The 15,757-nt window shown below is 29.4% G+C and overlaps 2 protein-coding genes across 2 annotated transcripts in view; one reads left to right on the top strand and one right to left on the bottom strand.

The window, feature by feature from the left end:
- The first annotated feature begins 921 nt into the window (after positions 1-921).
- On the top strand, positions 922-7,148 carry LOC123292795 (short-chain dehydrogenase/reductase family 16C member 6-like). The gene is made up of 6 exons (XM_044873510.1): positions 922-933; positions 4,671-5,009; positions 5,861-5,990; positions 6,054-6,171; positions 6,927-7,058; positions 7,124-7,148. The coding sequence occupies exons 1-6, from the start codon at positions 922-924 to the stop codon at positions 7,146-7,148; spliced, it is 756 nt and encodes a 251-aa protein (XP_044729445.1).
- A 714-nt stretch (positions 7,149-7,862) lies between these two features.
- The window catches only part of LOC123292011 (dynein regulatory complex subunit 7), a 99,481-nt gene continuing 91,586 nt past the window's right edge, over positions 7,863-15,757 (bottom strand). The window contains exons 3-13 of the mRNA XM_044872511.1: positions 14,595-14,789; positions 14,276-14,431; positions 13,836-14,021; positions 13,556-13,778; positions 12,575-12,832; positions 11,810-12,033; positions 11,378-11,590; positions 11,100-11,321; positions 10,491-10,694; positions 8,691-8,854; positions 7,863-8,020 (exon numbers count right to left, since the gene is read on the bottom strand). Coding sequence (XP_044728446.1) covers positions 7,912-8,020; positions 8,691-8,854; positions 10,491-10,694; positions 11,100-11,321; positions 11,378-11,590; positions 11,810-12,033; positions 12,575-12,832; positions 13,556-13,778; positions 13,836-14,021; positions 14,276-14,431; positions 14,595-14,789 — 2,154 coding nt within the window. The 3' untranslated portion in view covers positions 7,863-7,911. The remainder of the gene's footprint in view (positions 8,021-8,690; positions 8,855-10,490; positions 10,695-11,099; positions 11,322-11,377; positions 11,591-11,809; positions 12,034-12,574; positions 12,833-13,555; positions 13,779-13,835; positions 14,022-14,275; positions 14,432-14,594; positions 14,790-15,757) is intronic.

Below are 15,757 nucleotides of genomic sequence, written 5' to 3'. Positions count from 1 at the left end.
CAAAAATTGGCAAACCTTTACGAAAAATCATTGCAATTGAAAAAGAATACACATTATCTTCAATCATATGTATCAAACCACGCCCATTATTGTCTAAATAATTATATGGTATTAATATACGACCTTGACGACGCGTGTTAATTGCGGCAAACGAACGATTAAATGCCACACGATTTAAACATGTTAGAGTCACATCACAGGTTTCTGCATTCTCAAACAGTAAATTATTGAATTCATCGCCAGAAAACAATATGCTTTTTGTATTTTCTTGCATTCCATATTTTAGGTTCAACCGTATTATATCTTCAAATGAATCGATTTGATGTCCGTAATGTCGATTCGTTAACGCATCGATTAACTGTGATTGAAATGTTGTCGATATCATAATATTAAAAAATAGTGTTATCATTAATAAGAGACGAAACGAGGTAGTTGGATATTTCTTTAAAGGATTTATAAAATTACTCAACAGTAAACCCCAAAATGTTAGTGCACCTTTCGAAATATCCGAATGAAAATGTATGTTAAAAAACCAGATCCATATAAACATAGTAAAAACAATTGTTATAATACAGCAGTACCAAACAATGGGTGTTAATAAATACTGCAAAGTATCATCCTGTGGAATTATTTGGGCTGATGGAACAAACCAATTAGCAGTATCTGTTAAATAAGATGATAATGTACAATCAAAATCGGTGCAGACAGTAATATTAGGTTGTGCCATTCCCATTATAATATCAATAGTTCCATTTTGTAATAGTCCATATAAATTTGTATACTTTTGACTAAATTTGAAACCCCAATTGGTTAAATTGTGATCAATATATTTAATAGTAAAATTTAATTCAAATTTTAAATATTCCATTAACGAACCTTCAATACCTCTATAATCTGGAAATTTTGGCGAATTCACGTAGTATGGTAAAATTGGTAATGCACCAATTTTATAAACATAAAAATTATAATCTGTGTAGTATTTATTTGGAAAACAATTAGTTGTATTTAGTAATACAATTGGTACAAGTTTTTTATAATAAATTTTTGATAAATTTGTATCATTCCATCGAAACATTTCTAAATTCTTTTCTAGAACATCGATAAATACAAAATAATTCATAAAATTGTTTTGTAAAAATAACGATAAATTTAAAGTATTCGTTACATTGAATTTATGTGTAATAAATACAAATTTTGCTCGCGGATTCCATGATGGAAATTGTTTATACAATTCAATTTTCGTAAATAAATCATTTTCTTCATAGAAATCAATTATATACATATATGGACGTCGTATATACCATCTCAAAAACTTAGTTCCTTTCTGATCTATATTTATATTCAGAATTGTTCGACGTGAAATAATTCTCTTAAATACTTGTTCATTGGTAATGTTTGATATATCAATGAATATCAAATCTTGCGGTTTAGTTTCTTGAAATATACGTATTTTTTGTATGGGTTCATATTTCGGTCCTAATTGTTTTAAAATTTCACTTTGTAAGAACGTTACAGAACTATTTACAAAACTTATATGAATTAATAGTTTCAGAAATATTATTCCTTGTATGTTCATTATTGTTATAATTTAATTTTCGAAAACACAACCAAGATATTAACCATATTTTGATAAATAATAATTGTTTATCAGATTAAAAAAATAATACTGCGCTCTCATTAGTTAAATTGTTTGTAACTTAAACTGTATTTATTATATTTGGACCGTCAGCTCATGATGAAGCTACGATTTCTGCGATTCTTTTTTCTGTCACTTGATGAATTAGTTTACGACAAAAAAGTATTGGTGTTGTAAAATGGGATACCCTTTTCGCAGTTGCAAAGTTTCTGCTATTTTCGTATATTATTCTGATAATTGTTTTGCCAACAGCTTTGTACAGGACAAGCAAAAAAATTGTGAACGATTATTCGATTATATTTTTCGAAAATCAACTTCCTTTAATTCAATACTCCTGCCATGATAAAGCGGCCTTCCTCATTTTTAAAATTCTTTCTCCGAATAGTAACCAACGGACTACCTATTACTATAAAGTTTCCGCTATCCATTCTTCTGCCCGTTCGTCTGTCTGTCAGCAATCTGTACCTCATAAACTGCATTATTTAGACAGATGAGTGTTTATTAATATTTCAGCAATAGCAAAAAACCGGTCAAGTACGTGTCGAACTCGCACATGAAGAGTTCCGCACATAGGTTGATATTTGTACGATAGTACCGAGTCTTTCGTGTTCCAACTCCTTACATTTGCAATCCTCTCTGCAAATGATTTATTACCTCTTTAATATTACAAGCATTTAGAAGTCTTCGAATAGATCAAAAGAATCATAGAAAATATTTTCATTATGGGCCCATGGTATATATTAACTAGTCTTTGACAAATTTTTAAACTAACAAATTAGGTATTTAATGATTACAAGCCAATTCATGGGTTTATTTTCAATAATAACATATTGAGGTTGATACAAATACCCAAACATTCACACATCCTACGATAATATTGAATGAAATAGTACCTACACAGATAACTTTTTGGAAAAAGTAAATAATTCAAGAATGGGTGCAAAGAAAAAAGCCAAAAAAAATAGAGCCCCAAAATAATTTTAATAAAACTTCTCTAACAAATTTCAGGGACAGTTAATTTTCAAATTACAAAATGGCAATAAAAAAAAGTACCGCTAAATCGTTAGTTTTAAATCAAAATTTTCAAGAATTGTTACTGAACATATTTTTTAGCGGAAAACCACAATAAAATTTGCATTGACCGTCGCGTCGTTCCAAATAATTATAATAAATAAATATTTCGCTTTGGGCAGACGAGTGTTAAATTTTGATAACGTTGTAAAACAAAAACCCATAATTAAGTTAAAGTTTTTACCCATAATAATGTCCACCATCTTAAATTACAAAAAAAAAAAGCATTTCACTTAAATACATATACAACTTGTAACTGATTTGAAGGAACTCCTGGAAGATAACGTCCGCGCGTTTTTGTCTTTGCAGATACTCTTATTTTTAAGGTAAACTCACTAAACTAAGTTGTTAGTTAAATAATTTATTACTAAAGGACGTTCATGCGTGTACCTGTTTTGCTATGTGCGTTCATAGGGAAACAGTATGTAAATTTTAAAGAATTTTAAATTAATAGAAAATAGAAAATTTTTTTGAAATTCTATTAAAAGTTTAAATAATTATTAACTGGTAAAAGTTTCAAGTATGGTTATCGATATAATTTTTGAAAAATATCGATTTATATTTTTCATTTAGTCCCATGTTAAAACTTACTTTTAGTCATTTTTTAAACTTTAAAAAAATTTAAATTAATTCGATAACAGGTTATTTTTCCTGTCTTAAATCATAGAAAATCATTTAAATTATCGCATTATCATATTGTTTTTTATTTCTCTACTAATATTGTTGACGCATGAACGTCCTTAATTAACTTTATTTACTTAAAAATACAATTTAATTATCACGCTTTTCTTATTACCTACAGCCAAACATACCTTTTTACCCGAGTTCAAATTAACGTTATTCTAATATTAATAGATTAGAATTCTTGTTTGAAGGAATTTCGATAAATTATTCGGGCTAACTTCCGGTCTATAAATGATTTATATATTTTTATTAACTTATAAATATAAGTACTAATCACGAATTAATTTAGTTACGTAATGAACTTTGATTTTGAATATTAAAAGATTTTTTTCCAAAATTTAATTAGTACCTATTTAGTTACTGATATAAACCTATACATAAATTACTTGACGGTTTTAATTAAGTTCAGTCATTATATCAAATAAAACAATGAATTTTATAATAGCTACTACGCTGCTGGTTTTTTTTGTTTTACTACACAGACTTTTAAAATATTTTTATTTAAAATCATTCAAAGTTGAAAATTCAATTGTTGTGGTAAATATGATTTTTTTTAATTTTTAAGAGAAATATTTTTGTATTTATTATTCACAAAGGTACCTATTTGCGAATTTTAAAAAAGGAGATGTAAAATGTGGCCGATAAAGTTTATTCATAAATAATGTTTTGTGACAATTACATTTCCCGAAAGTGGAAAATTCCTGTCCAAATGTTTATAAACCTGATTTTTTTCTTATTTCTATGAAAGGAATCTCATATGAAATATATGCTAGCTGCAGCTTCAGAAATAGACAAGATGATCCAAATTTATCGGACCAAACAGAAATAATTAATTTTTAACAAAAAGCGAAAAGTCGCTTTTCTAGTCAAAATTAATGATTAATTAAGTTAAAAAATTTATTTAATTTAAAAAAAAATACTAAAATAAAAATAAAATTAATTAAAATTATATTAAAAAAATATTAAATATAAAAATAAATAATATAATTGACAGTTGTATTATTATCGAATTATTAAATATTTGTATAAATAATAATAATTTTATTAATTAGTTTACTGTCAAGCAATAAAAAAGTAAACCTAGAGTATCAGGCCTGTATTTTGTCTTACGGTTATATAACTTAACAGGTCCACATCTCTTGAACGAAGCGTTTTCGATCAAACTTCCAAAGAAAATTATTACTTGTTTTGAGGTTCTAAATATATTTATATCTTTATATTTGGGCGAAGTTACCTGAGAACACCTTATGAATGAATCTCTTTCTACTTTTGTTTCCAGATAACAGGATCTGCCAATGATTTAGGACGCAATTTATGCTACCAATTTGCTAAAAAGAAGTGTCAAATAATATGTATCGATAAAGACGAACCAAAAAATAACAACACCGTTCGAGTGATCAAACAATTCCACCCAGAGTGCAATATCAAGTCATTTATTTGTGACGTCTCACAATATGAACAAGTGCAAAAAGTGTTTCAAGAAATTTTAGCTGAATTCAAACATGTGGATATTTTAATCAACAACGTTGCTATTAATATTTGCAAAGAATTTATAGAAGATTACACAGAAACACAAATAAAAGATATATTAAATACTAACGTTTTATCTCATTTTTGGGTAAGAACAACACAATTTTATTACACCTGGGAAATACTATTAAGATAATTCAAGAATGAAAAAAATAGTTTTACCGACAAAAAGATCATAAAACTCTTTCAATTCACAACCTTTCCCCGACAACAATCTGACTTCAAAATTTTGTTATTTATTGTAAACACTTTTTGATTTGTTGAATTTCACTAAATGACAAGAAAGTGGCAAAGAAATTAATTAGTTGAAGTTAAGGAAATTAAGAAGTACTTACTTTTATTATACATCGCTAGCTGCCTTAGACATTAGACTATTAGAGTCCAAGTCTAGGCATGGGCAAGTTATTATATAAGTCAAAGCCACCATTGTTATAACTTTATTGGGTGCCATAAACTTTATTGTATGTCCCTTTATCCAAGACCGCATTGCTCATAGAGGATGAAGCGAGACCTCAGTTTCTCTTATAGTATTGAGATGGATAGAAAAAAAATGTTGCCTATCTGTCTTATTCGTATTTTTGGTTCTCACTGGTTAGGTTGTCACTGCCTTACTCGTATTTTAGATACAGAAGTATGAGTGTCTTCCCTAAGCTATGTTTGTCCATGCACGGATTAGACATTATATATTAAGAAAACAGGTAGGCTAATTTAAAATAAAATTTCATGTTTTTCAAGTAGGTTAGATTCTATTGCCAAAGACAGAACAGGAAATGAAAACTTTCCACATGATAGGCAGATGATCAGAAGTAGGTTACAGAGCGGATTTGAGACCTTGTGAATCTATTTAACATTTACAATTTCCATGTAATAAATTCTCCCTTCGATTTAATAAAATTTATTAAATTTAAGAGAATTTTTTAAATTTTATTTTTTTGATAGACCACAAAAGAAATTTTACTCTCAATGGAAAAAAGAGATATTGGATATATTGTAGGAATATCTTCAATAGCTGGAATAGCTGCCATTAAACATATAAATCCTTATTGTGCATCGAAATTTGCGGTCACTGGTAAATTTTCTTTATTATTTTACTTAAAACACGCATAGTAAATTATTCAATATTTTTTGAAAGGTTTTATGCAATCCTTGGAAAATCAGCTACGAGCCAATAAATCAAATATTCGAGCATTATCCGTACGTCCATACTTCATGGTCACGCAAATGGTCAATCCAAAAATGCTCAATCATAGGTAAGTAATATTAAATACAGGCTGAGGCATAAGAACTCAGTGATTTTTTATCGAGAAGTACCCGGCTATTAGAAAAGAGTTTCCAAGTTCTTGTAATATATTTTCTTACCTGAAAGCATTCCTTTTATATTTAAATAGGTACTAGCTACTTTCAAAACAAAGACTACCGTTTTATAGCCCTCACTGTCCTTAACCTCATTTACTCTCCCTTTTGTTCACAACTTTATATATTTTAATTTTTTGGTGCAGAACCCTGATTTTTTTGAAAATTAAATTTAGTCCGTGATACTCGCTGATAATTTAACTTTCTACACTAGAAATAATTTTTCAAATCGGTTAAGTATTTAATTCAAAAATGACGAATATCGGCTTCGATGCAGCCACCCCCAAAATTTTCAAAACTTTCTACCACTTTTTAATCCCGTTAGGCGATTATCTTCCATCAGTGAATGTTTATGCAAAATTTCAAGTAGATTGGATCAAAGAATCGAATAGAAGGCTCAATAATGAAATAAAATTGTTATTACAGAGCCAAAGAAAGTTGTATCCCGGACAGGAACAGAGTCAAATTGACATTCAATGTACTCTGAAATTCACCTTGTACCGCAGTCACTCCGAAAAACACAAATAACTGTTACTTTGGCGTCCACGAGGTAGAAAATGTATTACAACAAACTGCAGACTTATCTTGCAATGGCCGAGTAAAACACTTAGTTTTTATGCTTCAGTATTAACATTTTGTAATATGTTAAAAGGAAAACCCAGCGTTTATCATTATCGTGTTTCTTCAGAATCGAACGAGTTCTAGATCCACCCGCTGTAGCCCAAAAAATAGTTGAAAGTATTGAAAACGGTGAAACACGACTAATTATGCCATTCTACATCTGGTATTTAGAAAAATTAGATCGACTATTTCCATTTATTTATAATTATTTACTGGATAATGTCTTAGGGGAAAGAAGTGTGTATGGAAATAAAATAGATTAGAACTTTATTGAACCCTTAAATAGCATTCACAATTTTTTATACCTTTATATTAATAAACCTTAACATTATTAGCCGTTTTATTAGAAATGTAGGGAGTTTTAATAGAGGATTTTACTATTTTTGCCAGTCTATTACTCTAAAATATGTAATGAAATATTTGGCATGCAAAATCTTAATATTAAAATGCTTGGAAAAGTCCGTCTATACGGGGGCTGGGGAATCAACTTATTTTTATTGTATTTATGACCTTATATTATTAACAACAGTTTGAACCCTCCCCGCTCTTGGATGAATCCTGACACAGGCCTAGCCCTCATTATTTTTTTTGATAAATTTTGCAATATAAGAGTTATCACGGATCTAGTAAATTCCTATATCCATGAGAGTTATGCAATATTTCAGTTTTATTGTTTATGAAGGCCCTTTGTTTTTTATATCGAAGATATTTTCAAAGTTTCCGCTTGTTCATACGAAATATCCGTCTTCCTGTGAAGTTAATTTTTATTTTAAATGGCATTAAAAAATAAAACATTTTAGTTTAAATATTTCTTAAAAAATATACATATTAAAAATAATTTTTTTTTTTTCAAGTCATGACAGAAAATAATTTAATGCATATAATAAATAAGTAAATAATAGAGACACAGTAATTATAGAAAGAAATATAAAAATAAGTAATCTTTCAAATTTTATCTGTAAAAAAGAGTAAGTGTAATATCCATATCTGATTTTCAACTTTAAGGGTCCAAAACTCTATTCCAGATATTCCATCCCAAAAAAAGATTTTTTCCCTGGCTTTTTTGATCCGCGCAAATTTACTAAACGATCATCTATTTGTAATGCTTGATTTAACGCCGAATATCTGAAAAATTAAAAATATACATATATTTTTTTTTTAATTAAAATAATTTGGCCATTAAGTCATTAAAGACATTCACATAAATATAAGAACTTTATATTAAATATTCGATATAATTGAAAAAAAAAATATTCTGAAAGGATAGCAAACATGACGATACATTGACGTTGGGAGAAGCTAGAAGGAGCAGGATCATGGATTGTTAAACAATAGAGGAAAGTTAGAGTGACATTTAAAAGAGATATCACAGTGTATTTTAGAGGCGGATTTAGACAGAGGTAATTGAGGATTTAAAAAATATAGCTGCATTAGTGAATACTTTTATTGTTTTAGACAGGAAATATGTAACATTAATTGGAAATACAGGCCCGTACGCACGGGAAGGATCTTGAGGGTCAAAAATAGTAGTTGCTGAATAATAGACATTGAATATGAAAAATTACTTTAAAGATTTAAGAGTGATTAAAACATAAATATAAATTTTAACATTAAGTACCATTTCACAGCACCAAAATTTAAAAAATTTGTTGTGATTTTCATTACCTAAGCCAATTATATCATTGTAATTTTGAAATTATTTACAGTTACAAAAACGGTCAACAGTTACTTCTTATATCTTTAACCGAGAGTTTAGACTCCGAGAAAATTTTAATATTATTCACAAAAATTGTACCTTGCTGGGGCCAATTCCTTATGACGATCTAATCTCAATTCTAAGCAGTGCAATAAAAATATTTGACCGCTTAAACTGGCAAAATATTCTTCAGCTTCATTGCGTGTCAAAGTATCTTGTATAGATGCATACCATTTTTGCTTCTTTTCCAAATCTGCTGATACCTAAAAATATTTGCTTAGAATAATTTCAATACTTTACATTCATGTTTCAGAAGAGTTAGTATTTCCTTGGAAATTCACTACTTTCCTCTCAGATGGATTTCTTGACTTTCTTGGTTAAGAGGACCAATCCGGAGTCCCCTTAAACCCCAAATGACCCAACTGAGAGGAAGGGAGAAGTATTTTAAGAAAATACTAGCTCTGTAGTGAACAATTTATATCACAAAAAAACTATTTGTTTTATTGACGTTTAAAAAATTTCACTACAATAATTGATTCACAAGAGCTTGCACTATTTTTGATTGTTAACTTGATTAAAATGAACTTATATATTGTACTGACTAAAAGCGTTGCCTGCTCTGCTTTATATAGTATGTTGCATCGAAAGAAAAGAGATGCTAGAAATATCTGGAATCGCTGATTTGAAAACAATCGAACATATATATAAAAAGGATGAATATATGTTCTCGAATAAAGTAAAGCAGGCCGTTTATGTGTGTGACAGAAACAACCATAATATCGAGACATTTAAAGAAAGTTCTAGAGTATGGTTGACTAACCATAGCAACAAAGTAATTAAGAAAGATATGAATACAAAGTGTATTCATAGTCGAAGGTTGTTGCTGTTACCACAGTTGTCCTACAGCTCTTCAAAAAAATTTTGCCACTATGACACTAATTGCTAAATTATATTTTTTTTAAATCAGTATGTAAATACAGTGATGAAAAAAATTTGAAAATCTGACATCGGTTTGGAAGATGTATTTATTTTAATCAAACTTTTCCCTCTTTAATGAACCCCGTGGCCCAAAACGTCGTCTTTGGAGACGTCAGTAATCAAATTCCAAGAATATCCAACCCAATCCGAAGACTATTAAAGAATATTTGAATTTACAAGAATAACCAGACGGGCACCGACAATTCTTCGTTTACTTCATCTTCGTCTGACATGTCATCTGTGGATGAGTAAACATGTAACTTGAAAATTGGCAAAATTTTCAAAAGCTGTATATTTGCAAATTTAGCGAGTTTTAAAAATGAATTTACAATCTTTGATTAGAAAGCAATCCTTTTGGGTCAAAATACATAAAAACTGAAATCAAATCAATTTTTGGGAAGGACCAGGTCTCGTTTACCTAGGTCGAACACTTGGATTTAACGGTACCTTCACATTACAAACAAAATATATAAAAAACAATTTAAAACCTAGTTTGATATAGCGTCCACGTCTTTTTCGTGTTTAATTTGACTGAATAAAATATAAATTACAATTTTCAATTTTGGCGTTGTTAACACCGCGCCAAATATTATTATAATAATAAAGAGAAAAACTAAACATTTTCAAATCCTTTTAGTGCCTGTAATTTTAAAATAATTTAGTTTTGTGATCAAGAAATGTAATTTTAGTTTGCCAGACAAAAATTCGGTTGCTTTACCATAGTAAATCGAGAGTTAATGCGACTGCCCTCAGATATGAAACATTCTTCATCAGTAGCAAAGTCCAATAAGGAAAGATATAACTGAAAGTTAGCCGTCTAAAATAGACAATCAAAAACGTTGTCAGCTCTGTACCATATTTTTTTGAAGTACTTTAAGCATACAAATGAAACACAGAATTATTCAAAAAGCAAAAATATACTTCGTTAAATTGGCGTTGCATATCATTAACTCTTGCTAATATGGTAGTCTTGAAATCACTCATACAATCTGTGTATACGGACTTAGCTTCATTTTCTGTTAATTCCGTATCGGTAACTGATCTACCTATTCGAGCGAAATATGGTGCTAAATAATCAACCTTTACGTCTACTTCACGTTCACTCTTTTGGCGTTGCTCTTCTTCCTGTAAAGATAAATCATGATAAAAGCTTTTAAAAACTTTAAAAGTCGTCTAATTATATAAAGCATTTACGATAGCTTGGTAAATTTTCCAAAGTTGATTCTAATTTTGCATCTCACATTGCATTATATCTCACTAATTAGATGCTGTTCAGACAATAACAGGACTAAATGTACCCTTTATAAAGGACACCGAATTATTGTAAGAATCTTCGGAACGTCTACGATTGTTTTCAGTCTTGAGCGTACCATAAGTGCGTTCCTCTTTTTTAAAATATCCTCATTTAGGGGCGACTTTCAGTTCGCAAACAAAACTCCCGCATGCCTATTGATGCTTGCATCCAGCAGCTTTATGCCATTTATAGCAAGCTCAAAAAGCTTTAAAAAAATTTTAAATGTAAGAAATCACCATTTTTAACATTTGTTCCAGATAATGAGTATTTCTATTTGGATGAAACACGCTAACTCGTAAGTTTGGTTTAGAAAGTTCTTGATGTCGTTGTTTTAAGAATGCTTCAAGCATTTCATCAACTTGTCGAATATGAAGCATTGTTTTTTCTTCCTCTTCTAATAATTCTTGTAGTAATAGAAACAGTTGTAATTGACGTGGTGGTTTAGTATTTTCTTCGGACTAGAAAATTTTGAGATTTAAAATTTTGAAAAATACAAAATATAATTAGCTATTACAATATAGCCACCAGTTTTCTCAAGATCCAATTTCAACTTTTCACCCATTTCTGATATTGGTGGTTTTGCAAAGCTTCGCGTTGTAAATGTAATTTTACCTTTCACGTAATGATATTTGAGTCTAATTTGGCCATCTGCAACGGCAAACTCTCGTATACGCACGTCTTTGTCTGCTGGTTTTTGTTCATTCCTTGCAAACTTTTCCAAAACATGCTGCAAATAAATATTATTCTAGCGAATTAAAAAATAAACATATTTGCCCGTAAAATTTTCCCGAAAAAATACTTGATACAAAGGTATAAATTCCACTGCAATTAGAATAAATGGTCCAGGAAAGATCAGTTTTTTTATTTTCACATAAAGTAAATTATTCACTACGGGATTCTGGAATTAAAAATTTCAGCTTAAAATTATCGATGTATCGAAATTTACCATAACAAATCGATATCGCCCCTCTTTCATTCCTTCTGGGGCCTCACCACGTTCATAATATGTTACAAAACGATGAGTTAAAAAATCTTCACGATCTACGAAATCTTCTTGTAATGTAGTTGGTGTCATTTCTAAATATTTCAAACCATCATGGCGACATGATGCATTAAATTTCAATATGCGGGTATCTTCAAAAGAGTTATCATTAAGAAAAGAACGATGTTCTGGAAAATAATCACAGTGTTCAGAAATAATCAAAAAATTGAGGAAGTATATAGAATATTTCTTGTACTATATACTTCCAGTATCGGGGGCCATAGTTAAATACTTTTTTTTAAAATTTATTCGAAGATAATACTTTAGTACGTTACTTATAAAAGTTGATAAAAAAATCTTCTAGTGTACCTTGCTCTATGGGTCCGTAGGACCCATCTTGTAAACCGTTAGAGATAGAACAACAGTTTAAATGTAAAAAATCTTCCTTATAAAAAAATAAACAACTTTTGTTTGAAACATTTTTTCGTAAACATCACTGTTTACCCGTGAGAGCACAAATTAGGCGTAAATTCTATAATTTGTATTATATGGGGATATCAGTTACGTATATGTGACATATGTATGTATGGGTAATGTGATAGAGTAATCAACACTGTCTTTGCATGGTATTTCAACAAGTAGCTCAGTCAATTGTTTGTTTTCACTTGTTTTTATTTAATTTTTACAACAAGGGTGATTACTGTAATCTATGTCTAGATTTTAATTTACCTCGAACAGCATCTTCACGACCTCTTTCAAAGTATGCAATCATAAAGTCATTATCTAAATCAATCTCCAATTTGATTAAACAATCCTCACGGTATTGATAAAATTCAAATCTACGTGCTGGTTCATTGTATTCGTAGTCATCGTAAACTGTTGCTCGTTTTACCAATCCGTCAGGTAATAAATAAGGTGAAAATAATTCAACACAACATTTTTTGTAATATATTGTTTTTTTACCATTGTGATAACGTTTTTCAAACTCTTAAACATTGAAATAATTTTTGTTTTCTTATTTGATCAAGCAATAAATAACTTCTGGTGAAACAAACTGGTATCTATTAGTTTGATAAGCTGTTTTTTATTGTTAACAAAAGACTAAACAATATCTCCCCTATTTCTAATTTTAATCTAATCTAAAAATTTTTTTGTTTTGAACTCCCTGAAATATTGTGAATGTATTTTTTATCTGCAAAGTGAATACAAATTCTGGAAAGTTCACGACCAGTCCAATATAAGTGATGAGCAGATCAAGAACAAGACTGTAGTTTATTATCTTTGTTTAGCGAACTTAGTGTAATGAGCTTAGCATCTTTATCTTGGTCTTGCCAGCATAAATGTAATAGCAAGATAATAATATAACACCAAGTATTCAAGATAGAGTTAATTATAAAAGGACCAAGACCTATGTATAAGAGAAAGAACAAAGTTAAAGCCTAAGTGTGTAAGATGAAAACAGTCAAATAATTCTTGTTTTAGTCTTAGTCCTCGTTACTATCCAAAATATTCCACTCAAAATAGAGACAGAAGAAGTAAAAAGGAAATAAGCTCCAAACTTGTTACCGGCTGAACTGAAAATTCCTTCGAAGCCAAGAATTTGTTTACAGAAATTTCACAATGTTTTTAATAAAAGCAAATTTTATGAAAATAGAAGTTATTCATGCCCCAATGTGTAAAACAATTGGATGTAATAACGAAGTATTTTACCTTGAAATGGTAGATTTATAATATCCGACCAAGATGTTGGCATATCCAAATGTTTCTCAAAAAAAATTGGATTTAATGAAACATTACCCACTTCTGGTGGTAATTCTTTACATTTCTTTCGACCTAATATTGGCTCGCCAACCAACAAATGTTGCCAACATGTTAAGTCGCTTAAATCAAATTTAATTTCACCTATTCCATTTTTACAGTCTTGTAAATTGACCTAAAGTTAAATATTTGAGTATCAATTTTAATTTCAAATTATTAAAACAATATTTACCCAATAGTTATCATTATTCCAAACCGATTCCAAGCCTAAGTATCCTTCAAAATTTAATAGATGTTGAAAACCAGTTGAAGGTTCAATAAAAAATGGTTCTGTCACATCTCTTTTACCCGGCAAAACAAGAACCCATGCATGCACACGCCATCCATGCAATGGATCAAATGGTGGTTTCTCAAGTTCCTATTTAAAAATAAAGAAATATTAATTTGAAATTATGGGACATTATAGAGATAACTTAATAATAATAGTAATATAATCAGTGTAAAAAGCTTAAAAATTTTATAGGGAAGGTATCATTCCCTATCGCTGAATAATGTCACTATTTACACATGTCATGAATATTATTAGAGCCTGCGAAAGAGAAATATGGTTTAAGCAAAATGATCTCACCAATTTTTGCCTAGAGTAGAATTTTTGCTCATTCATTACATTACCTTTATTGTAGCTAATCTTTGTTTTCTGTTTCGTTCCCATTCTCGTTTTTCGAATTCAGCTTCTTGTTGTGATAACCTTTCTGCATATTTACTATTCAAATTAACCGGGGGTCTTAATTTATACTTCACCTCTTCTACAATTTCTTGTTTTGGTGGCTAAAATATCAACAAAAAAAAGTAACCATTAAAGCAAACACAAGAGGTGTGGCTATGCAGCTTTCCTATGGAAAATGAGCCCTAGAACTCGAATTTTTGAAAATATATTGTATCTAGGCCCCTATGAGATTGAAATGAATAAAAAAAATAAAAGTAATTTTACCACAACAGTTTCTAATTGATCGGGACATGCAGTTCGAACCATAATATTAGATGCTATATCTTGTGTAGAATAACCAGAGCAAATGTAAGCATCGTAACCTTGTCCAATTAACATTGAAACCAAAAGTGTAGCGATTTCAAAAGAATTTCCATGTTCTACTGTCATTAATGTGGCTGGTGACATTAAACGTGGTGGCTGAAAAATTTAAACTTATATTAACAAAAACAATGGTGATCCGGCACTGTTGTCACTTTAAACAACCAAATTGAATTAAAAAAAAAAAAAAAAGTTAACAAATTTCTTGGAAGTATTCTTAGTAAAAAATCTAGCAGATTTGAATAAAAACACAACTAAAAACCAAATTTTTGATTCAATATCTGCCGAGTCTAATTGCAATTCGAAAAAAAAATTTCGAAAATTTGTTAGCTTTCTCTTTACAATAAGGAACAACTTTCTACTTCATAGTAATCTTCTATCTCTTATCAACTATGAGCTCATGTTTGTTGGAATAATTTTCCCATATGATACCTACACTACAAGATATTTTTCATTAAAGAAAATTTTATGATCTAGACCTGTAATTAATTTTATTAATTTTATAAGGTGCTGTAAAACAATATAACTTCGATATAAGCGCGAATTCACCTGTACATTATTTACCAATTTCTCATTTTTTATAAAATCCAAAGTCTATCTGTCTGTTTGTTTGTTTGTGGGCTTAGAATTTCAATACTTATTGATAGTTCGATTAACCTGATTCTTCTTTTTATCACAATATTCTTACATTATCTGGCTAAGTTTTTAAATTTGATTACAATGCGTAACTTTGTAAAAAGGAAAAAATAAAATATGTAAATATGTAAATATGTGAAAAGGAAATTATGTTTGTAAAATTTACGTTGTTTTCAGAAATTGTTTGAAGAAAACACCATTGTTTTCTCTTGAGGAGGAAAAGATTTAGAGATGAAAATTTGTAGGCGGCTTTAAACTAGTGAGCCTTTGTATAATATAAAGACATTCTGTACTATATACTCAATGATTATTTCAGTAAAAGTTAGAATCGCCAAACGAATCAAGAGAGTAACAGCTAGTTAATATATAGATGATATTAAAACATTATGTTCATGACGTCTTTTTGATAAACATTGTACTGTCTTTGATAA

The sequence above is a fragment of the Chrysoperla carnea genome, chromosome 2 (assembly GCF_905475395.1).
Source record: "Chrysoperla carnea chromosome 2, inChrCarn1.1, whole genome shotgun sequence".
NCBI lineage: Eukaryota > Metazoa > Arthropoda > Insecta > Neuroptera > Chrysopidae > Chrysoperla > Chrysoperla carnea.
The sequence above is the reverse complement of the archived record's forward strand: the minus strand, read 5'-3'. Positions and strand labels throughout refer to the sequence as shown.